This window comes from Rhinopithecus bieti, unplaced genomic scaffold (genome assembly GCF_001698545.2).
Source record: "Rhinopithecus bieti isolate Rb0 unplaced genomic scaffold, ASM169854v2 scaffold_33891, whole genome shotgun sequence".
Classification (NCBI taxonomy): domain Eukaryota; kingdom Metazoa; phylum Chordata; class Mammalia; order Primates; family Cercopithecidae; genus Rhinopithecus; species Rhinopithecus bieti.
The window spans coordinates 221,230-244,863 of NW_016814426.1; the positions used below are offsets into that span (position 1 = coordinate 221,230).

Here is a 23,634-nt window from a genome sequence, read left to right on the forward strand (position 1 = left end):
GCCCCCCAAAGTGCTGGGATTACAGGCATGAGCAACTGCGCCCGGCCTCTACTTAGATATTTAACCTCTCACTCAAAAGCCAATTGTAGGCCAGTCATGGTGGTTCTCACCTATAATCCCAGCATTTTGGGAGGCCAAGGTGAGTGGATTGCTTGAGCCCAGGAGTTTGAGACCTGCCTGGGCAACATGACAAAACAAAAAACACAAAATTATTTTCTCTCATTTTTCTATTTTAAAGTAGAAAATACAGAACATTTTCTACAAAAAAAATATAAAAATTAGCCAGGCATGTGACACATCAGCTATTCAGGAGGCTGAGGTGGAAGGATGACTTGAGCTCAGGAGGTAGAGGTTGCAGTGAGCCAAGATAGCACCACTGCACTCCAGCGTGGGTAGCAGAGCATGATCTTGTCTCAACATTGAGAGAGAGAGTTGTGATGAAACTCCAAATAGGCATCTCCCAGCTTCAACAACTCTCACTCTCCCACCATTCCTGTTTTATCCCTGTCTCCAAGTATCTCCCACCCACTGGCTCTTTTCTTTCTAATCCTCATAGATCTCATGGACTGCCCCTCTACAGTCACATCACTGACTGTCTCCCTTTCACTGTGGCTACTCTGATACTCTATAACCCTTTGAGGTTTAGGGAATCGTAGTAACAGTTACAAATCTCATTAATTGAGCCCTTACTAGGGACTAGGTACTGTCCATTTATTTATTTATTTATTTATTTATTTATTTATTTATTTTTTGAGGCAGAGTCTCGCTCTGTCGCCCAGGCTGGAGTGCAGTGGCACCATCTCGGCTCACTGCAAGCTCCGCCTCCCAGGTTCAAGCCATTCTCCTGCCTCAGCCTCCTGAGGAGCTGGGACTACAGGCGCCTGCCACCACGCCCGGCTAATTTTTTTGTATTTTTAGTAGAGATGGGGTTTCACCGTGTTAGCCAGGATGGTCTCAATCTCCTGACCTCGTGATCCACCCACCTCGGCCTCCCAAAGTGCTGGGATTACAGGCTTGAGCCACCGCGCCCGGCCCTTTTATTTTCTTTTATGAGTCTAGAGTCTCCCTATGTTGCTAAGACTGACCTTGAATTCTTGGGCTTAAACAATCCAATCCTCCTGCCTCAGCCCTCCTGGGGTTAAAGGCGCACACCACCATTCTAGGCATTGTCCTATGTGCTAGACTTGCATTGATTCCTTGCATCCTCGAAACCAACCTGTGGTGTGCACTGTTAAAATGACACCTCATTTATTCAGTCATTTATATTGCAGTAAAAAGGGATAGATCAGGTCCCTGCCCTCCTGGAGTTCACTTTCTGACAAGCAATTTAAATAACAAACAACAGGCAGATACAGAAACCACCTCAGAGAGTGATAAGGGCTGCCACAAAATTAAAGAGGGCAATGTGGTAGAGTGGCAGGTCAACAGAAGACGGCATTATAGAGAGGGGCCAGGAAAGAGGCAGCAGAACAGGTGACACTGAGCTGAGCCAGGAAAAGAGAGAGGCAGCCTTCCAAAGATCTTGGAGAAGAGGCTTTTGGGAGAGAGGAAATGGAGGAAGGTCAAAGACTGAAGTAGGAGTGAGACTGGTGAGATCAAGAGGGAAGACTTTGGGTGTGGGGAGGTAAGGAGCCACAGCTCTACTTCCTTGAATATGCATTCTCATGATTTCACCCACACCAGTTGCTGGGTTTTTTTTTTTTTGTTTTTTGTTTTTTGTTTTTTTGCAAACAGATTGAAAAATGAGTGGAGGACATTGGATCTGCGATCTTACCGGACCCCGAGGCTAATGCACACAGTAAGGCCTCAGTGCAGGACTGTGAAAGATAGATGAAGGAGTACATAGCTTTATTCAGAAGATTTCAAATAATACTCCCAGGATTTCTGAAGGTGCTATGGGTTAGTGGTTAAAGCAGGGAGTCTGTAAGAACAAATGAAGTTAGGATACCAGCTCTCCATTGCCAGCTATGACCTAATCCCTCAGTCTCCTGCCTCCTTGCCCAGTCAATGAGGGTTCATAAATATAAAATTCATAATTGTGATTTGAAATGTATAAGTGACGTTTACCAATTGCTTAGCTGTTCAGAATGCTTCTGTTTGATAGCCTTAGTTAATGAAAGTTAGTTAATGAGGGAACTAATGAAAGGGATTGTTCTTGTTTCAAAAATTGATAACTTTGTAGAAAAAAACAATATCTATAAGCTGAATTTAAAGTATTCAGAAAAACTAGACCTTAACATTTACAACTCCGATAAATTGAATATTAATCACAAAGCAAGCATGTATTCTTTTCTATATTCAGAAGCTCCCCCATCACCCCTAGATACTAAACATCTCAAATGACAGTGATAAGCAGGGACGTTTCCCAGAATATCCTGTGGCTCTACTCCAGTTGGTCCCAACACAGAATGGAAGAACGGGCCATTCTGGGTCATCTTTTTGGCCACTCTTCCTTTTTCAGGCAGTCCTCCAGAGTTAGGTTGCTCTAGTTGACACTTCAGCTTCCTTCTTGCCTGAAACTCACATTCCCCAGAACACCAGCATGTGACTGAGGCCTGCCTTCTACCTGAGGGACTTGCACCTTTAATCCAATGTGATATGATATAAACAGCAATGAAACAGTGAGGTGAGCATTTGATGGCAGCTGAGCCATCTCCCCTGATGCTACCACAGAGATCTGAGAAGAATGACTTCCTCAAGTTCCTCAACTTCAGTAAAGAGAAATCAGTGATTGCTAAAGAAAGAGATACTGGGGCCGGGTGCGGTGGCTCACGCCTGTAATCCCAACACTTTGGGAGGCGGAGACGGGCGGATCACGAGGTCAGGAGATTGAGGCCATCCTGGCTAACACAGTGAAACCCCGTCTCTACCAAAAATACAAAAAATTACCCCGGTGTGGTGGTGGACGCCTGTAGTCACAGCTACTGGGGAGGCTGAGGCAGGAGAATGGCGTGAACCCGGGAGGTGGAGCTTGCAGTGAGCCGAGATCGCGCCACTGCACTCCAGCCTGGGCGACAGAGCGAGACTCCGTCTCAAAAAATTAAAAAAAAAAAAGAAAGAAAGAGATACTGGAATATGTTTAGACTAGTTAGATTAGGTAACAGCCATAAATTAATTAAACCTGAAGATAATTTTGTTTCTTTCTTTTTTTTTTTGAGAGGGATTCATGCTCTGTCACCCAAGGCTGGAGTGCAGTGGCCGATCTCAGCTACTGCAGCTCCCCCCTCCCGGGTTTACGCCATTTCTCTGCCTCAGCCTCCCTAGTAGCTGGGACTTACAGCACCGCCACCTCGCCCGGCTAGTTTTTTTTCTGTATTTTTTTTAGTAGAGACGGGTTCACCAGTGTTAACAGATGGTCTCGATCTCTGACCTCTGCGATCCAAAACCGTCCTCGGCTTCCCAAAGTGTGGGATTACAGCTAGAAGCCACCGCACCGGCCCAATAATTTTGTTTTCAAATGAGGATTTTTAAGTGAAATCTTCAGAAATAGGTTGATTAATAATTTACTTATAAATTATATGGTAGTGATTCTGTAGACCCACTTCAGCAAACACATCTGTGCTCTAATAATTATACAGCCCACAGGACACCAATGAACAAAGTGGAAAATGACATATAGAATTTTTATTTCTTATGTCGGTTGGATTCTTCCTGTCCGAAGGCAGAAGATGTTGCGAGTAATAAATAACTGAGCCAGCGCCTTTCTAATGTGTCCTGGCTTTGCAAGTGAAGAGAACATGGTAGCCCTCAGAACAGGCCTGAAAAAGAGAAAAAACAACGCTGTCATACAGAATTGGGTTTAAGGAACCATAATGAAAGTGACACTGTAACTCTTCAAATCTTTTATGCTGAGTACGTTCCTGTGTGATGTAGGGTGGGGGAGGGTCCTTCTCACTGCCAGGTGGTGCGCCTGTAGGCCTTCAATTGTGGGTGTTACCCTATAGGCAGGCAGTGAAGGACTCCAGCAATTTTTTTTTTTTTTTTTTTTTTTTTTTTTGAGACGAGTCTCGTCTGTCGCCCAAGCTGGAGTGCAGTGCCGGATCTCAGCTCACTGCAAGCTCCGCTCCCGGGTTTACGCCCATTCTCCTGCTCAGCTCCGAGTAGCTGGACTACAGGCGCCGCCCCCTGCCAGCTAGTTGTTTTGTATTTTTTTAGTAAAAGACGGGTTTCACCGGTTAGCAGGATGGTCTTGATCTCCTGACCATCGTGATCCGCAGCCGTCGCACTCCAAAGTGCTGGGATTACAGGCTTGAGCCATCCGCGCGTTTTACAAAATTACTTGCACGTAAACCTGGATGCAACAAATCTCACTTCTGGCAATTACCTCCACAGATAAAAGTGCAAAAGTGCAAAATGACAGTTGCTACATGTTTAACTGTAGCGTTGATCGTGACAACAAAAAAATTGGAAACAATGTAAATGCCCATCCATAAGTCATCTGTTAAATAAAAGATGATTCATCTACAGTGGAATATTGTGCAGCTGTAAAAAAAGATTGAGGATATTTTCTATGTTTTGAAATAGAAAGATCTTCGAAATAGACCGGGCACGATGTCTCATACCTGTAATCCCAGCACTTCGGAAGGCCAAGGCGGGTGGATCACCTGAGGTCGGGAGTTGGAGACCAGCCTGACCAACATGGAGAAACCCCATCTCTGCTAAAAATACATAATTAGCTGGGCGTGGTGGCACATGCCTGTAATTCCAGCTACTAGGGAGGCTGAGGCAGGAGAGTCGTTTGAACCCGGGAGGCGGAGGTTGCAGTGAGTCAAGATCTCCCACTATGTTCCAGTCTGGGGGGCAGATTAAGAGACTCTGTCCCCCCGCCTTCCCCCCATCCCCCAAAAAACTATACTTGCATCAAAATTTCTGGAAGAATATGTACAAAAATATAAAATTGAAATTGTCACCTAAGGGGGAGTTAAACACTTTTCACTGAATTCTGTTTTATTATTTAATGTTCTTTAATTTTTATTTTAAAGATGAGTGTCTGGCTAGGTAGTTGGCCAGGCTGTTCCTGAACTCTTGGCCTCAAGCAACCTTCCCACCTTGGCCTCCTAAAAGTGCAGGGATTACAGGTATGAGCCACCGCGCTCAGCCGAAATAATTTTTTTTTTTTTTTTTTTTGAGATGAAATCCCACCCTGTCCTCCAGGCTGGAGTGCAGTGGCGCTATCTCGGCTCACTGCAACCTCTGCCTCCTGGGTTTAAGTTATTCTCCTGCCTCAGAATCCCGAGTAGCTGAGATTACAGGCGTCCACCAAAACGCCCGTTTGTATTTATTATTATTATTATTTTTGGGGACAGAGTCTTGCTCTGTCGCCCAGGCTGGAGTGCAGTGACACTATCTCGTCTCACTGCAACCTCCGCCTCCCGAGTAGCCGGGATTACAGGTGAGTGCCACCACGCCCGGCTAATTTTTGTATTTTTAATAGAGACAAGGTTTCACCATGTTGGCCAGGCTAGTCTCGAACTCCTGACCTCAGGTGATCCACCCGCCTCGGCCTCCCAGAGTGCTGAGATTACAGGCGTGACTGGTCGAAAGATTTTTTTTGTTGTATTGTATTTTGTTTTGTTTTGTTTGTTTATTTTTGAGACGGAGCCTCGCTCTGTCGCCCAGGCTACAGTGCAGTGGCCGGATCTCGGCTCACTGCAAGCTCCGCCTCCCGGGTTCACGCCATTCTCCTGCCTCAGCCTCCCTAGTAGCTGGGACCACAGGCTCCGCCACCACGCCCGGCTAATGTTTTGTATTTTTTTTATAGAGACGGGGTTTCACCGTGTTAGCCAGGATGGTCTCGATCTCCTGACCTCGTGATCCGTCCGCCTCTGCCTCCTAAAGGGCTGGGATTACAGGCGTGAGCCTCGGCGTCCGGCCGAAAGAGGTTTTTTAAAGCTCATTTTGTGGTGTAGCCTCTGTGGAAAATGGTATGCCACTTCCTTAAAAACATAGAAATGCCATATGATGCAGTAATTTCACGTTGTGATGTGTACTCTAAAAAAATCGAAAACCTGAACTCAAACAGATATTTGTACACCCATGTTCATAGCTGCATTATCCACAGTAGCCAAAAGGAGGAAGGAAGTAAGTGTACATTGGCAGATGAATGGATAATGTGGTATATACGTGCAGTGGAATGCTAATCAGCTTTGAAAGGAAGGAAATTTTGACACATCCTACAGTAAGGATGAATCTTGAAGACATTAAATGAAATAAGACAATTAAAAAAAGAAATATTGCACGATTCATCTTACATGAGGTATCCAGAGGAGTCAAATTCATTGACACAGAAAGCAGAATGGTGGTTGTCAGCGGTTTTGGGCAGAGGGGAATGGAAAGTTAGTGTTGAATGGGTTCAGAGTTTCATCTGGGAAACATGAAAAAGGACTGGAGATTTGATGCACAACGATTTAAACGTATTTAATGCTACAGAACTGTACAGTTAAAAAGTGGTAAATTTTGTTGGGCATATTTTACCACAGTTTGAAACCCTAATTGTACTGCTACATAATGGGAAATGAACGTGCAGCGCCTACAAGAGTATTTCACACACAGAAGTGAACGGCTTCAGAGCAGATTATTTTCCTAAGGGTTGGTCGGCTTATAATGTTTTATAGGTATGGCCAGTAATCGCAGATTTAGGAGTAAAACGACCAGCTGCGCCCAACGTGGGGCTCGAACCCACGACCCTAAGATTAAGAGTCTTATGCTCTACCGACTGAGCTAGCCGGGCATCCGGTAACTGTGCCTAAGCAATGTTTCATTCTAGATTATGTTCGGACCATATTCAACTGCGGGTTTCAATTTGGATTTATTTGGAGTGTGATAAAACTACTAAAGAGCCTCCGCTCCCAGGAAATTCAAACTCTGCCCTTCCTGCCTGACCGTGCCTCCCACTTACGTCCGTTTCCTGCCCCTTCCACCTACCAGCGATCAAGCCATTTTCTACCCGCGATGAAGCTCACGGCAAGGAGATGGAAAAACGCGCATCCTGACGCCACTGGAACTCCCACCGTGTGGATTTTCTTTTTTTCTTTTTTTACAGAGTCCTGCTCTGTCGCCCAGGTTGGAGTGCCGTGGCGCAATCTCGGCTCACTGCAACCTCCGCCTCCTGAATTCAAGCAATTCTCCTGCCAAAGGCTCCTGAGTAGCTGAGATTACAGGCACCTGCCACCACGCCTGGCTACGTAGAGCCGGGGTTTCACCTTGTTGGTCAGGCTGGTCTCAAACTGCTAACCTCGTGATCCACCCGCCTCGGCCTCCTAAAGTGCCGGGATTACAGGAATGAGCCACCGCACCCGGTCAAGTACGGTGTGGATTTTTAAACAGGAGGGAAAGACAATTAACGGGGCCCAGAGGAAGGCAGGTGCCGCCGCGGTCTTTCTCTACCCCGCAGACTCTACCTTCTGGGTTTTTCGTGGCGCTCTGCAAACACGCTGGATTTCAAAATTTGAAAGGAAAATCGAGAATAAAAATTGGATGTGCAAAACGATACTGGAGATGCCGGGGATCGAACCCGGGGCCTCATACATGCAAAGCAAGCGCTCTACCACTGAGCTACATCCCCGTACGCGCTTCGAGTGTCTCCCCCATTGCCCCTAGTCGTCGCTTAGCTCAGGGCATCGGGAGCAGACGACAACCGGTGTGCGCTGGGTCTCAGCTGCTGCAAAAACCCGGGATCGCAGGGCCGAGAGTTGTTCCAGGGTCCTCCGCTGACTCCAGACCAGCGGGTCTTGACCAAGAGATTCCAAGAGAGAGGATTAGGCCCGGCTAAGCACCTGGGAGCAGCGGTGGAAAAAGGAGAGAAAATCATCAGGCACGATGCCAAAAATGAGCTGTGACTTGAAAAGAAAAGAAGGGAAAATTGTGCAGGATGCTACGTTTTGTTTTTTAAAAGGGGGGGGGGGGGTCGAGGCGATAAAATACGGAATATTTGATTAATGTAATCCAGAATTGTAAAGTTGATTGCTCGGGATGAAGAAAGAACTGGGACACAGGCGATGGGCCTACTTTTCACCGTGAACTGCGACTCATCTTTTGAATTCTGAACCACGTTTAATCCAAGAAAACTTTACTGAGCTTGCCAAGAACTGCTCTAAAAACAGGATTCAGCCGTGAACAAACCTGGTACAGTCCATCTTAAAGCTGCCATTCTAGAGGAGACAGAGTACGGGCACAGAGCCAGCCCAGAAAGGGGAGCGCGCTAAGAGACGACTTTACACAGTGTGCGCGTTCGGGGCGGGCTTCGTGGGCAGAGACGTTTGAAACAAGACCTGAATGAGGTGGGAAGGAGCATGCACGTGGTGGGAGAAAAGAGGTCCACGCAAGGGGAACAGCCAGCGCAGAGGCCACGGAGTTCAGGAACAGCAGGAAGGGTCGGGGACACAGCCCTGAGAAGGGAAGTCCGGGAGGAGGGAGGTGAGGCGAGGTCTTCGCCTTTGGGTTAGAATTGCTGAAGTTCCCAGTAACATTACCAAGCCAGTTTCTGAGGAGGGTGCGGGCGAAAGCCTGATCGAAGTGGCCTCCAGAGTGAACACAGAGAGAGGGTGTGGAAGCGGGTAACACAGGCAGTTCTGCAGCGGGGCTGTGGAGACAGCTGGGGGACAAGAGAGCGCTGAGGTTTGTGTGTGGGGGGGTGAAATAATACTGAATAAAATGGGAAATTATAAATGTATTTGTTCAAATATTAAGTAAAGAGTAAAGAAGGGAGAGGACAGTCGCAGAAAAGGTAATGGAGTGGATACAAGGCCACGCTTGAGGGTGACGGGACAGGGCCAGGTTCCAGTCTCTAAATTTAGCTCAGTTCAGGGCCGGGGCGAACCTGCGCTAGGGGAACCTGACACCGTGGCCCGAGTGCCAGGCCCTTGCTCCGGCGATGCTGGGTCAGCCTCGGTCGGAAACCGGGAGTGGCGCCCGGCAGGGTTTGTGCGCCCACCTGTCGCGGCCCGTTTCCCGCGGCTGACTGGGTCAGGCTGGGGCGGCCTAGAGAGGCTGAGGGACTGGGGCGACCGGGAGAGGCCGCTGGCCAAGGCGGGGGCTGGTGGAGCGCAGGTCCGGGGCGCAGGGCGCTGTCCCGCACTTGAATGGCCCAGTGCCTCCGGGCCCGTAGCCAACGTGCGCCTCCCCTCCCGGCTCCCAGCCGGGCGCGCCCTGGGCTCAAGTCTTTGCCTGCCCAGTGGCAGCCCCGCCCTTCCTCTCCCAGTGGGCACTCGGCGGCCAGCTCGGACGTCGGGCTCCGACCCGCGTCCTGTGAGGTGGAGTGGCCGCCCAGGGGCGACCAGATCCGAGAGCGCGGAGAGCGCTCATGGCGGCTGTGGGGCCGCGGACCGGCCCCGGCACCGGGGCCGAGGCTCTAGCGCTGGCGGCAGAGCTGCAGGGCGAGGCGACGTGCTCTATCTGCCTAGAGCTCTTTCGTGAGCCGGTGTCCGTCGAGTGCGGCCACAGCTTCTGCCGCGCCTGCATAGGGCGCTGCTGGGAGCGCCCGGGCGCGGGGGTTGTTGGGGCGATGACCCGCGCGCCGCCCTTCCCACTGCCCTGCCCGCAGTGCCGCGAGCCCGCGCGCCCCAGTCAGCTGAGGCCCAACCGGCAGCTGGCCGCCGTGGCCACGCTCCTACGGCGCTTCAGCCTGCCCGCGGCCTCCCCGGGAGAGCACGGGTCCCAGACGGCCTCGGCCGGAGCAGCGGCTGCCCGGTGCGGTCAGCATGGCGAACCATTCAAGCTCTACTGCCAGGACGACGGACGCGCCATCTGCGTGGTGTGCGACCGCGCCCGCGAGCACCGCGAGCACGCCGTGCTGCCGCTGGACGAGGCGGTGCAGGAGGCCAAGGTGAGCGCAGCCCGCACCGACCCTGTGGGTCCCCGGGACCCCCTGCCCTGGTCCCGCGCTCCCGCGCACGCGGTGCAGAGAACATACTGTCCATCAGGAGGCCCGGGTGAGCCCCTCCCTTCTTTCTCCTAGTCCAGGAAGGCCAGCACGGGTTCCCCGGCTGAGCGCGGTTCTCTGTCACCCCGAACATCACCAATACCCCCACCCCATTCCCACTGCGTTTCCCTCTGGGCCAGATACTGGGCTGCCTGCGCGACGTACCCCATGGACTTGGCGATGTTTTTCCTGTCTGTTCAGAGCCTCTAGCCTGGTCGGCGTCACCGCAGCTCTGCGCCCGCGGGACGTCTCCTGCACAGCCGCGCAGCCGCTGCCCCCACTCTTATCTCTTTCCCTGAAGCCGGCTCTGCTCAAAGTCCCCACCTCGCGGAATTGAGTGGGAGGACCTCGCCAAAAGGTCCAGGGAGGGGGCTCCTGGGTTAAGCAGCTCACCGAGAGCCGTCTGACTATGCCAAGGCTGTGGATTCTGAGCGCCCTTTCTTTGCTATTTTCTCGCTGAGCCTCAACGAGGGTGTGTGCAGGGGTGAGGGCGCGGCGGGGAGGCTCGGGCGGCAGTCCCCAGTCTCTCCTTGCTTGCCCATCCTGCTCCAACTCTCCCACCCACAGGGCTTCCTGATGGCGGGGCGGAGAGCAGAGGAGACGACTAGGGGTAGGGCTGCTGGAGGCTTATGTTTCAGTCTGGCTGGTCCAGCAGATGCTTTCGGGGAAGCAAGATCCCGAGACCTTCAGAGTCCCCTCGCAGTGTAACCTGCAACCTCTAGAGAGACTTCTACCCGGCCTCCCCCTCAGTGAGCGGGGCCTTCCCTTTCTCCTGGCTGGCTCCAGGAAGGCAGAGGTGGGGGTTTCCAGAATCCCCTCCCCGCCAACCTCACGTTGTTTCCCTTCACCTACAGGAGCTCTTGGAGTCCAGGCTGAGGGTCTTGAAGAAGGAACTGGAGGACTATGAGGTGTTCCGGTCCACGGAAGAGAAGGAGAGCAAGGAGCTCCTGGTGAGCCAGGCACCCCCCGGCACCCCGTGGGAGATTATAGAGGCCTACTCAGCACCATGGCTCAGTGTGTGTGGTGTTGGAGTGTGTGCTATGGAACCGCAGAATAGATTTCAGAAAGATAAAAGAGTGCATGTTATATAGGGTGACCATATAATTACTATACAAACCAGATCTTTTTAAAGTGAAAAGGTGTGCTAAAATAAATATTGCAAAACAACTGGCTTAAACTGGAACTGTCCCAGCGAATCAGGACATACAGTCACTCTGATATTACATACCAGTTAGGGCCTGTGGAAGCATCTTGTGATTGAACACATTAATATTTCTGCAGAGAAACATGAATATTCAATAAATGGGACTATTAATACGATAAAGCGCCTCATGGGATGTTTTATCAACAAAAGAGTAGTGAAAAAATTTTCATTTTCAGAGTTTTTTTATTTGAAATTGAGGCTAAGGGAGAAGGGGCTAGAGGGTGTCAGAGCTGCTTCCTGGCTCTGGCAGACTGAGGAAGTTTGGGGTCTTGAGTTTACAGTAGCCCCTGGTGCACAGCCCAGGGTCTTGCATACTGGCACCTGCCTCTACCCCAAGTTGGAATATTTTATCTTCCTTAGAGTAGAACAGGAAAGTGAAATGGGGACTAATTTTGGTTAAGATAAGCAAACATGAATCACCATCAGTCATTTTCTACCTTGCAAATTCAGTTCCTAGCTCAGTAAATAAATGTTGAAACAACGAAAGGATTGGCTGAGTGCCCCGGCTCACCGCCTGTAATCCCAGCACTTTGGGAGGCCCAGGAGGGCGGATCACCTGAGGTTGGGAGTTCGAGACCAGCCTGACCAACATGGAGAAACCCCTATCTCCACTAAAAATACAAAATTAGCCGGGTGTGGTGGTGCATTGCCTGTAATCCCAGCTACTCGGGAGGCTGAGGCAGGAGAATAGCTTGATCCCAGGAGGTAGAGGTTGCAGTGAGCCAAGATCACGCCACTGCACTCCAGCCTAGGCAACAAGAGTGAAAATCCATCAAACAACAACAACAACAACAACAAACAGAATGAAAGGATCTACTAGGGCCTGTCAAGGCAGAGAACTGGAGGAAGGTGAACTAGAGGACCCTCCCATCCTCAATGTCAGGAGGGGTGGAGGAGGAGCCTGGAGTTCAGACACCCTAGGGTCCTTTCCAGACCCTCAACTACATCTGTGGTGCCTGCATCCAGCGTGTATCCCAGACCTTCCCACATGTGCATCCCAGACCTTCCCACCCAATCACTCACTTCCCTCCATGGTGAAGAGCTCACCCTCCAGACCTTCATCCCTCCTCCGCTGGAGAAACAACTTCCAGTGCAGCTCTGCCGCCACTGGTTGACATCTAGGAACCAGAGGGCCTTCCCAGGCACCGGTGGCAGCTTCATGGTCTCTGACTGGAGTCCCCAGGCCTTGCTTAACACCTTCCATCTCTGTCCACTCCCAACATCCATCCATCACCCCCATATTCATTTTTGTTGTTGTTTTGTTTTGTTTTGTTTTGCTTTAATACAGAGTCTCGCTTTGTCACTAAGGCTGGAGTAGTTCAAGCGACCCCCCCACTTCAGCCTCCTGAGTAGCTGGGACTACAGGTGTGCACCACTCCACCTGGCTAATTTTTAATTTATTTTTTGTAGAGCTGGGGTTGGGGGTAGTCTCCTATGTTGCCCAGGCTGGTCTGGAACTCGTGGGCTCAAGCAACCTCCTCCCCTAACTTCGCCCCCCTCAGCCTCCCAAAGTGCTGAGATTACAGGTGTGAGCTCCACCTCTTTTTTTTTTTTTTTTTTTTTTTTGAGACGGAGTCTCGCTCTATCGCCCAGGCTGGAGTGCAGTGGCCGGATCTCAGCTCACTGCAAGCTCCGCCTCCTGGGTTTACGCCATTCTCCTGCCTCAGCCTCCCGAGTTGCTGGGACTACAGGCGCCCGCCACCTCGCCCGTCTAGTTTTTTGTATTTTTTAGTAGAGACGGGGTTTCACCGTGTTAGCCAGGATGGTCTCGATCTCCTGACCTCGTGATCCACCCGTCTCGGCCTCCCAAAGTGCTGGGATTACAGGCTTGAGCCACCGCGCCCGGCCAAGCTCCACCTCTTCTTTACAGTGATAAACTACTTCTATGATTTACGATGCTCATATCATTTAAATACCCTGCTTAATGAAACATCAGAGGTAGAGTCCAACTGTTGCTGCAACATAAAAGGGAGCAGGAATACTCTTATTTGAAAATACTCCTGCCCCAGGGGACATCTGGCAGAGTCTGGAGATACTATATTTCTGGTTGTCAACAATGGGATAATGATGCTATTGGCATTTAGTGGTAGAGGCCGGAGGGGCTGCTAAACATCCTACGAGGCGCAGGACAGCCCCCCACAACCAAGGAGTATCTGGCCCAGAATGTCACCTGCGTCAAGGTTGGGAAACCCTGGTGTAGGGTATTTTGGCAAATACTGTTTCACTTATGTTATTTCCTTGTGAGGCAATATGATGTAGCTGCCAGAAGCTCAGATTCTGGGTTCTGCCTCCCTGGCCTAGAAGCCTGGCTTACCACTTCCTGGTGATGTGTCTGTCTTTGTCTCCTCACCGGTAAGACTTGGGGGGAAGTGCACCCACCTCACTGGGCTGCCGTTAGGGTTGAGGGAGTTAATACCTATAAGGCTCTCCGGGCTACTGCAGTCTGCCTGGAAGCTGAAGGAAAGGTGGGGGCATTGTGCGACACCTGAACCCAGGTCTCCCAGCTTCCCAGGACTCCCTTCCTCCATCCAGGAGTTTTAAGGAAGAGGAACTTCTTGGTGGGACATACTGAGTACCACACGTGTGTTCCTATAAAAAATCAAGAGATCAGGGCATGAGTCTGCATCTGAAAACTCGAGTAAAAAATCCCGTGTATGCTGTTAACGGAAAGAACAGAATTCAAGCTTGCACACAGCATATTCTCACTTAGTTCCTTGGGGGTGTGCTGCTACCTCTGGTCACTGGCATCAGACTTTTCTTCCTTCTTTCTACTTTCCTACATCTCCCAAGTTTTGTATTTTGAGCATGTGTTACCATTATAACTGCTAAACAGGGAACATGGCCTTTAAAAACAAACTGAAGAGAAGAAGTTTGAGGGTGATGAAATTAACGTGCTTAAGGAGGAAAAGGCAATCTCAGTTTAATCCTATTGTTGCCCCAGGAGGTACTAATTTATCCCTTCTGCTTTTCAAGTGAGGAAACTGCCACTTGGTGTAGTTCTGGGGGGAGTATGATGCTGCCTTGGTTTAGGTGGTGGAGCGCAGGTCCACAGACACGTGTGGGCACATCTGTCGCAAGGGAGAAAAGAGCGTGTGTTGAGAGTACAGCTTGCTCAGAGCTGGGACATTGAAAATAAGAGCATGCACTGCCTGCATAGGTGGGTGTGTCTCTGATCCCCCAGCAGTGACAGGGATGAAGCCTTGCCCTGTGGGATGACTCAGGCCACTGGCCAAATGTTATGTCTCCATGCTCAAGTCCCCTACCTCTCCAACTTCCCCTCCTGGGACAGAAGCAGATGGCAGCGGAGCAGGAGAAGGTGGGGGCAGAGTTCCAGGCACTGAGGGCCTTCCTAGTGGAGCAGGAGGGCCGGCTGCGAAGCCGCCTGGAGGAACTGTCCCAGGAGGTGGCACAGAAGCAGAAAGAGAACCTGGCCCAGCTCGGTGCTGAGATCACCCAGCTGTCCAAGCTCAGCAGCCAGATCCAGGAGACAGCTCAAAAGCCTGACCTTGACTTTCTCCAGGTAAGTCTGGCTTAGCCAGGGGCTCAAGTCATTTATCCGAAAGCATCAGGACCGACAGCTAGAGGACAGTATCAGTCCTGGGGGTTCAGGAGAATCACACGATCTGGAGCTGAAGGCGACTGGAGGGAAGTGCCCTGATTTTCCTGGGGTTGGAGGTCTAGAGGGATGTGATAAAACTTTCTTGACTATGAGGACAATAATAGATATCGTATTTCAGAATCACGTGCTCGAGACAAAAGTCTCAGAAGATAATACTCACCTTTGCTACACGTATGCACTTTGATGTTTTCTATTCTATTTCACTAAAAAAAAGTTATAAACCACTAGATAAACTTCACAATCCACAGACGGGTTAAGAACAGTCATTACTGGGCTGAGTGAGCAGGAGGTGGAGGGCTGTGACCTCCCTCAGGTGGTTTCCAGGACACAGGCAGCACTGGGTTCCATGGGAGAGCTCCAGTGACAATTCTGTAATAAAGCAAGGAGCAAAGATAGAAAGCATGCGAAGAGCTGTGGCAAAGGGTGAGGTCCACTGCGTGGCTGAGACACCCTGCAGCCAGTAGCCACTGCAAGCTGCTGTCACCTAAGTCCATGCAGGCAGTGAGGCATGGCACACCTGCTTGCTGCTTACACCTTGGAGGCACAGCAAGGGGCAAGCTTTGTTTCTCAGAGGTGAATGGAGGAAACCTGATTTGGTTTCCTCTATCTTTCCTTTCAGGAATTCAAAAGCACACTGAGCAGGTGAGTGACCTCACAGCTCCCGGGGCCTCTCTAAGTTGCCTCTTCTCTCTTCACTGAGCCTTCTCTTTATTTCCTGTCCCCTGGCCTCTCACCTCCTGATCCCCCGACTTGCTTGCCGGGGACCTTCTGAGATGAATGCCCACCTGCCTGGCCATGGGTTTTCCTGCATGAGGTCTGGCTCTCCCTTTTCTACCTCTTTCTGCCAAGACGACCTTGCCATCCTAATTGTCACAGCCTGTGGGAGTAAAACTGTGCAGACAGGCCCTTCTAGAGCCCTTGTCCTGCAGGTGTAGCAATGTGCCTGGCCCCAAGCCAACCACAGTCTCTTCTGAGATGAAGAATAAAGTCTGGAATGTTTCTCTCAAGACCTTTGTCTTAAAAGGGATGCTGAAGAAGTTCAAAGGTAGGGCCCTGGGCGCTGAGCTGGGCCACGTAGTGCGGTGGTGGTGGAGGGTTCCTGGTAGCTCAGGGGTCCCTGGGGGTGCTTTCCAGAAGCTGTGTGTGAACATAGGAGCTGGCTGTGCCATGGCCAGATTGGTGTAGGGGCTGTGGTGGCAAATCTAGTCAGGTCCCCGCAGGGCAGGCAGCTTCTCATGGGGACAGATGGGGTAGAGGGGTCCTGCTGGGGGACTGGGGGTAGGAAGAGGGATGTGCAGGGGAGCTGAACTCAGAGCCAGGTAGAACTAGAATGCTTGGGTATGGGCCCCCTGCCCCCGGCTCCCCATGCTTGGCCCTGTGCCTGCACGTTCACTCTTGGCCTTAGGAGTCTCTGGGGAATGAATGAATCAGCTGGGCTATAAAGAGCTGGTGAACTTGCCATATCATCTCCCGTATCGCGCACACACGCCTTGCTTTATTTCTCCTCCTCAGAGGACCTGCGGGGCGAGCTGGAGAAAGAGGAGAAAGGTAGGGACGGTGCTGTGATGGCGAGTATGGACTGTCTGCCACATGGAGAACCTACTCCCTGCTGGTGACCATCTCAGGGTTTTGCATATGGTCGGTTCCTTTCACCCACCCACCTCGGCAACCCTGTTCCTCTGTCCCGTCCCTCATGCCACCCCCTCCCCATCCTGGGAGCTCTGACACCCTCAGATGGCAGTGGGGCCTGTTGGCCCAAATGCTACAGGTCAGTTAGGAGCAGGAATGCCCTGTACTTCGAGATACTCAGACTGGGAAAGGCTTCTCGGCCACCTGGGTGAGCCTCTCCCCGGTCCCCACTCCAAGACGGACGGAAACCTCTCCTGGGGATGGGGTGCATACAGGGGACCAGGAAAGCAAGGGGAAGCTAAAGACTGGAAGGAATATTGTTCTTACTCTTGCAGAGCTCTAGAGTGTGTGGGATCCAACACTCAGGGGAGGGGAGGGGAGGGCACATATTCCTGATGCTGATGTCTGAGCTAAATCAGAGTGTGCCTGGGTGCCACCTAAACCACCTGAATGAGACCAGACCTTCCTCTGCTCAGAGCCCTGCCACAGCCCCTCTGACCTGTTAAAGGTCAGAGTCCTCATGGTGGTCTCAAGGGCCCAAGGGATCTGGCCTCACTGCACACCCCTTCTACTCCATGCAGCTACACATCCTCCTTGCTGTTCCTTCAGTGTACCAAGCACACACCCATCCCGGGGCCTTTGCACTGCCAGGCTCCCCCACCCCAGCCCCCTACCTGGAACATGCTTCCCCAGCCAGTCGCGTGGCCCACTTCTTTGCCTTCTTTATATCTGTCTGCTCAATGCCCCTTTGCAGTGAGGGTCTTCCCTGGCTACTCTGGTTGAAGTTACAGCCTGCTCTTCTGGTTCCTCTCATCTTCTATGTTGATAATCTATCCTTAATCCTCTCCCTGTGGGAAGGAAGCTGCAGGCAGGCAAGACTACTCTGATACTCTGTGGTATCCCCAAGGCCTGGAACGTAGTAGTGCTCACAGTAAATGTACATATTTTAAGTTTTTTTTTTTTTTGGAGACAAGGTATCGCTTTGTTGCCCAGGGTAGAGTGCAGTGGAACTGCAGCCTCGACCCGCCAAGCTCAAGCGATCCTCTCTCCTCAGCGTCCTCGAGTAGTGGGGACTACAGGAGCACACCACCATGCCTGGCTAAATGTTCTATGATTTATGGAGACGGGTATCTCACTATATTGCCCAGGCTGGTCTCCAACACCTGGGCTCAAGCTATCTTCCCACCTCTGCTTCCCAAAGTGCCAGGATTACAACATGAGCCTCTATACCTGGCCTTAACTTTTTATTATGAAAAACTTCTAACATACTCAAAAGTAGAGAGAAGAGTGTAAAGAAGGTTACATACCCATCTCTCACCTTCAGCAGTGATCAATTAGTGGCCATAGTTTTCATAGACACTGCTATCCACTTCTTAAGGGATTATTTCATTTTCTGAGACAGGGTCTTGCTCTGGAGTGAGATCCTAGAGTACAGTGGCCTGATCGCCGCTCACTGCAACCTCTGCCTCCTGGGTTCAAGCAATTCTCATGCCTCAGCCTTCCAAACAGCTGGAATTACAGGCACAGGACACCACACTGGGCAAATTTTTGTATTTTTACTAGAGAAAATGCAAAACAAGTTTTCTGCCATGTTGGCCAAGCTGGTCCCAAACTCCTGACCTCATGTTATCCATTGGCCTCGGCCTCCCAAAACGCTGGGATTACAAGCGTGAGTCAAGGCACCCGGCCCTACCGTATTATTTTATTTATTTATTTATTTATCTATATTTTGAGACGGAGTCTTGCTCTGTTGCCCAGGCTGGAGTGCAGTGGCGAGATCTGGCTCACTGCAAGCCCTGCCTCCCGGGTTCACGCCGTTCTCCTGTCTCAGCCTCCCGAGTAGCTGGTACTACAGGCACCCACCACTACCCTGGCTAATTTTTTTTTTTTTCGTATTTTTAGTAGAGACAGGGTTTCACCGTGTTAGCCAGGATGGTCTCAATTTCCTGACCTGGTGATCTGTCCGCCTTGGCCTCCCAAAGTGCTGGGATTACAGGCGTGAGCCACCGCGCCCAGCCTACTGTATTATTTTAAAGCATCAGAGTCAACATATTATTGACATAAATACCTCAGTGTATTATCTCTAAAGAAACAGACTTTGTAAAACATAACCACAAAGCAGTCATCACACCTGGACAGATTAATGATTCTTTCCAATGTCTAGCATTCAAATATCCCCATCTGCTTGAATTGGGGTTCAGATCAGGCCCACCTATTGCATTTGTTTGATTTCAGTAAGTACTTGTTAAGTGGTCGGGTAGGTGGGAAGCAAAATATCTGGGATGCAGAGCATGGGGGTTGGTTGGGCCTTGGCGCTGGGTGCTGGATGGATTCCAGAGGGAAAGTCAGGCAGGTTGCAAAGCAAGGTCGGGCGCGGCCCTGCAAAGAGTACGCCAGGGGCCTGCCTGCGTGGGGACATTTCTCCCTGTCTCTGTCTGCAGTGGAGCTCACCTTGGATCCTGACACAGCCAACCCGCGGCTCATCCTCTCTCTGGATCTTAAGAGCGTGCGCCTCGGCGAGCAGGCCCAGGACCTGCCCAACTACCCCCGCCGCTTCGACACCAACACCCGCGTCCTGGCGTCCTGCGGCTTCTCCTCGGGCCGGCATCACTGGGAGGTGGAGGTGGGCTCTAAGGACGGCTGGGCCTTTGGCGTGGCCCGCGAGAGCGTGCGCCGAAAGGGCCTGACGCCCTTCACCCCCGAGGAGGGCGTCTGGGCCCTGCAGCTCAACGGCGGCCAGTACTGGGCCGTGACCAGCCCCGAGCGTTCGCCCCTCAGCTGCGGGCACCTGTCACGCGTCCGGGTGGCCCTGGACCTCGAGGTGGGAGCCGTGTCCTTCTACGCTGTGGAGGACATGCGCCACCTCTACACCTTCCGCGTCAACTTCCAGGAGCGCGTGTTCCCGCTTTTCTCTGTTTGCTCCACGGGCACCTACTTGCGAATCTGGCCTTGAGGGACACTGCTGGGGAGCTCCTGTCTCTGGGCTGCCGGCGGGAAGCGATGTCACCTCCCCAGAGCTGCCTAGTTCGTCTTGGGTCTGCCCTCTGTGCTCCTGACTGACCCCAGCTGCCCAAGAGAGGCTGCTATAGACACAACCGCGAGGCAGGAGACTGAGACTGTGGCCAACTGGGCAGGGACAGGGGCCTTGGCCTCCTGGGGCTGTTCCCCTCCTGAGGTCACACGTGGATTTGGCCAGAGCCTTCAGGAGGTGGAAGCTGGTGAGGTCAGGAGCCCAGCTCTCCGGGGGCTTCTGCCCTGACTGGGACGGGCTCTGGCTCCCTAAAAAATGTCAAAGCCAGTCCTGCTGTTCTCTGTTGCCAGGGGACAGGTCTGGGCCCAGGCCAACCAGGTTTGTTATCATGGCTGCTGCCTTCTGGACAGCTTCCAGTTCTGCCTTGAGAGGTTGTGGGACCTCTGGATCCAGCTGGCCTGACAGGTCAGCTACAAAGCCCTGTGCTCCCAGCTCAGAGGACAGTCCCGGCCAAAACTGGAAGGAGACCCTTGGCCTGTCTTTGAGGGAGAAGCCCGGGACAATGGGCATCACAGCTCTCCAGCACTCCTTAGCCGGAGGATACAGAGTGATGGGTGCTTTCTGACCAAAGCAACAACCCACATGTGCTCCCACAAACACCTGACTCCCCTACTTTCCAGTGCCAAAGTACAAACTCTGCTTGGATAAGGACAGCAAAGCTTCTGGAACTTTATTCTTTCTAATTTTTTTTTTAAGAGACTGGGTCTTGCTATGTTGCCCAGGCTGGTCTTGAACTCCTGGCCTCAAGTGATCCTCTAGTCTCCATCTCCCTAAGGGCTGGGATTATAGGTGTTAGCCGCTGTACCCAAACTTTTTTTGTTTTGTTTTTGCTTCTGGAACTTTGAAACATAAAACACAAGTTGGCACTTACAATTTTAAAGATGCAGCCAGCTCTAAGCAACGCACAGAGCACAAACATGATCCTGACAGACTCAGGAAAATGCCAAGAGCAGAGCACCCTGGTGCCAAGGCCTTCTCAGCCCATGCCCTGAAGGGCATTCCCCTGGCCAGCCTCAGCCCCTTGTCTACTTGTTCTCAAGCTTCTGGATAGCTGGGCTTCTGGAAGGGTGGCAGTGGGCTGCTCCCTGCTCAGCACTGCCCTGGGAAGGGAGTGAGGGGATGAAAATGAAGACTGTGAGCTGTCTTTAGAGTTGGCTTGGCTCATTTTCTACTCCCTGGATCCGAGCACAAGAGCGTAAGTGTGAGCCAGGGCTTCTGCCAGAGTGAATGAGCATGCATGTTTATATATGGAAGAAGAGTGCATTTGTATCTCACCTTTCCTGGGTGGGGGTGTGTGTGTGTGTGTGTGTGTGTGTGTGTGTGTGTGTGTATTTTGGAGAGGGCATTTATGAGCATGTGCATAAGGTTCAGGTGTTGCAAAGAGACCCAAGTCAGTTTGATCATACCCTATTGTTGATTTGTTGTTAAATATTAACCACCTTGTATTTAGACAAAGGCCACAGGTTTCTTCCCTCGCTACCTGGCTACCAGATTAGATGAAGAGAGTACCAGACTTGGACCTAATTCTGTCCCGCACAGCTTATGTAGACAGCGGTGTTGGCAAGCGGGGGGCAATGATAGCTGAATAGCCCTGTGACATAGAGCTTCAGTGCTCTGTCTCTGGGATGCTTCAAGCTCACTTTGCATATAAGGTTCTCGTGGGGCAGGCATGACACTATCCGAGGCAGGCCCAGTTGACACAGCATCAGACAATCAGAATACTGTATCCTCCAGGCTGAGGACAGGGTCATTCCAAAGTCCTGCCTACAGAAGCATTCCAGAGAGTGAATCCTATGGTCTGCTCATACATGGAGAGCAACTCTAAAACCTGGTAGCCAATTCAGGCATTTGAATACCACTGATTTCCACAAGGAAAACCAATCTCTAACATTAATCTCCTAACTAAATCGCCTATTGTTACCGTTGAGCCCTAATGTTATCTGGCTTGTATGGCTTTTTGATTAAGTATCATAATTCCCTTTGTACCATCCAACAAATGTGCTGGGCATCACAACACACATTACAGGTCCCAAAAAGTACAATGTCTGGGGGAGGCGTCACATGAGGGTCAGGTCTGGGGAATGGGAGTAGCTGTTCACATGTTTATTTTCCGTTTCTGTGTCCATGAGTGCAACCGTGTGTCTATCAGAGTGTGTTTGCAGAGTAACTACATACATATCTATATATCTGAAGAAATGTAACAACAGTTACTGACCGTCCCAATTGCATATAGAAGAGATGTTCTTTCTTGGTAATCAGGGCAGTGCAGTAACTTGGACGTCAGGATGCTGGTGTCCTCGAGGGCGTGTGTGTGCATTTCCCTCTCCTAGACTCTGGGCATCATAAACTCTAGAGACCTCTAGGTCTGTGAGAACAACTGGCCTAACTTGGGCCCTTCTTATTCACCCATCAGTCCTAGCTGCTGAGCCATAAGCCCAGGCCTCTGCCGCCAGACCTTCACAGGGCCCCTCAGCATCCAGACTAGGGGGCACCTAGGGACCTGCCTCTGGCCGCCCAGTGACCCAAGTCACCCGGCCTTGTAGGGAGCACAGGGCAGGGTAGGCCACCAGACCAAGGTCCACCTCCTACACCCACCACTTTCTATCCTTTGCCAGGCTGGGCCCTCATCCTTTTCCCCTCTCCTCCGCCCCATGGGCCCTTTAAGGGCCCTGACAGAACATGTCAGGGTGTGCCCTAAAAGCTGCATTTTCCTAATTCATCCAAATGTGAGACAGGGGCTAGCACCCACCCGCAACCTCGCCTGGACCCTTCCGGCCCCAGCGCCTCCAAACACCTGGCCGTCCAGATTCCCGGCCCGCTCCCTGTCGGCCTCCACCTCCTGTTGCCCCCACTGCTCCCTCACCACCCAGCTCGCCCCAGGTCCCGCCCTAACCTCTCGGACCTGGACTCCCTGCAGGAGGGGCGCACTGACACCATTCTCTGACCTTTCCATAGCCTTGACCTGGAGCCCCGCTTCCTCATGCACAGCGAGACGCAAAACGTGCTCCCCAATCCTGCGCACGCCTCTCCCTGCCCCCCAGCCCCGCCCAAGACCCAGGGCGCTCCTCACAGCTCCGAGCTCGGCGGTACCGCCCCGCCCTAACAGCTCCCGCTAGCGCGCGCGCCCAACGCCGGCACAGTCTTCGCGGAACTCTCTCCAGGTACTAACAGTCGTTCCGCGCCACGAACGCACAGGCAAGATGGCTGCGGCCGGGGGAGGAGCTTGGATTCAGCCGCCACCGAACTCGCCCTGGGATTAAGCGGACTGCGCCTGCGTGTCGCTGGCGACAGCGTCAACTACTTCTATGCGAAACTACAGCTCACAGTTGGCTCCATAGCTCAGGGGTTAGAGCACTGGTCTTGTAAACCAGGGGTCGCGAGTTCAAATCTCGCTGGGGCCTACTTCCGTTTTTTTCCCCCCATTCTTTCCTAAAAGAAAAGTGGAAGATATACAAGTCTACTTCCGCCTTCCTGGGAGGCCAGACCCTGGCAGAGTCACTTTCTCGATACTCGCCGCGCAAGACTACTTGCCTACCATTTCGTTATCTCTTGAAGAGTCAGACCCACTGCGGGCTTCCTTTTCCATCACGGGTTCCCTGGGCCCCGCGCGCCCTCTCCCCACGACCCCGCTCACTTCCGTCTGCGCGCGCTCCCCGGGAGCGTCTTTTCGCTCCCCTCACGTCTTCCCACTCCTGCTAGGGACTCGCCGTCGCGTCTCCTTCCCTCTCTCCAGGAGGAGACGATGGCACTACCGCGCCCCTTCCCGCCCCGCGTTTGTTTGCGGCCTTCCCCGACGCGCGCGCTGAGGCTCTGGTCTGCTGCTCTGCGCTCGGCGGCTGCGCGCCCTCGGCGTTCGGGTCCCCGCCGCCTGCGTGCTGCTAACTGACTTCTTCCTGTGGAGTTAACACAGAAAAGCGCAGACGGCCACATTCATGACCCGGGACTAACGGCTCTACGTGTCACATTCGCTTTCAGCCTTAAAAAAAAATTAGTTTATTTTAAACAAAATATATAACTAATGTATGCTGGCCTTCTGATTTATTCCTGCTGTTACCGGAAGTGTAGAAAGTGAGCCCAAGTCCTCAGTGAACAGTGGGGGCGCTGCCCAGGTGCAGGACGGGCCCCCTGGGGGTCTCGGGACGGCTCCCGCCTGGGTCTTCCCCGCGCCGCGCGCTTTGGAGGCCTGGGGACAGGCGGAGGCGGGGCTGGGTCCCGCCGCACACTCCCCTGTC

At 52.0% G+C, this 23,634-nt stretch overlaps 1 protein-coding gene and 3 non-coding genes across 5 annotated transcripts; 2 read left to right on the top strand and 2 right to left on the bottom strand.

The window, feature by feature from the left end:
- Nucleotides 1-6,657: 6,657 nt before the first annotated feature.
- Nucleotides 6,658-6,730, bottom strand: TRNAK-CUU (transfer RNA lysine (anticodon CUU)). The gene has a single exon. It is a non-coding gene; the product is annotated as a tRNA-Lys (tRNA).
- A 762-nt stretch (nt 6,731-7,492) lies between these two features.
- TRNAA-UGC (transfer RNA alanine (anticodon UGC)) lies at nt 7,493-7,564 on the bottom strand. The gene has a single exon. It is a non-coding gene; the product is annotated as a tRNA-Ala (tRNA).
- A 349-nt stretch (nt 7,565-7,913) lies between these two features.
- On the top strand, nt 7,914-20,549 carry TRIM7 (tripartite motif containing 7). 2 transcript variants are annotated; one of them, XM_017850226.1, is made up of 8 exons: nt 10,298-10,391; nt 10,487-10,668; nt 10,774-10,869; nt 14,413-14,643; nt 15,362-15,384; nt 15,672-15,787; nt 16,255-16,290; nt 18,813-20,549. In XM_017850226.1, the coding sequence occupies exons 4-8, from the start codon at nt 14,419-14,421 to the stop codon at nt 19,322-19,324; spliced, it is 912 nt and encodes a 303-aa protein (XP_017705715.1). In that variant the 5' UTR covers nt 10,298-10,391; nt 10,487-10,668; nt 10,774-10,869; nt 14,413-14,418; the 3' UTR covers nt 19,325-20,549. The 2 variants fall into 2 exon arrangements, with proteins under 2 accessions (XP_017705714.1, XP_017705715.1); XM_017850225.1 differs by lacking the exons at nt 10,298-10,391; nt 10,487-10,668 and adding an exon at nt 7,914-9,823.
- A 2,181-nt stretch (nt 20,550-22,730) lies between these two features.
- On the top strand, nt 22,731-22,803 carry TRNAT-UGU (transfer RNA threonine (anticodon UGU)). The gene has a single exon. It is a non-coding gene; the product is annotated as a tRNA-Thr (tRNA).
- The last annotated feature ends 831 nt before the right edge of the window (nt 22,804-23,634 follow it).

Bases quoted from the DNA above. Each gene is read 5' to 3' on its own strand.
- TRIM7 (XM_017850225.1), top strand. From the start codon at position 9,302: ATGGCGGCTGTGGGGCCGCGGACCGGCCCCGGCACCGGGGCCGAGGCT. The intron at 14,644-15,361 runs GTAAGTCTGGCT...CTTTCCTTTCAG, and splicing joins CTGACCTTGACTTTCTCCAG to GAATTCAAAAGCACACTGAG. The intron at 15,385-15,671 runs GTGAGTGACCTC...CTTGTCCTGCAG, and splicing joins TTCAAAAGCACACTGAGCAG to GTGTAGCAATGTGCCTGGCC.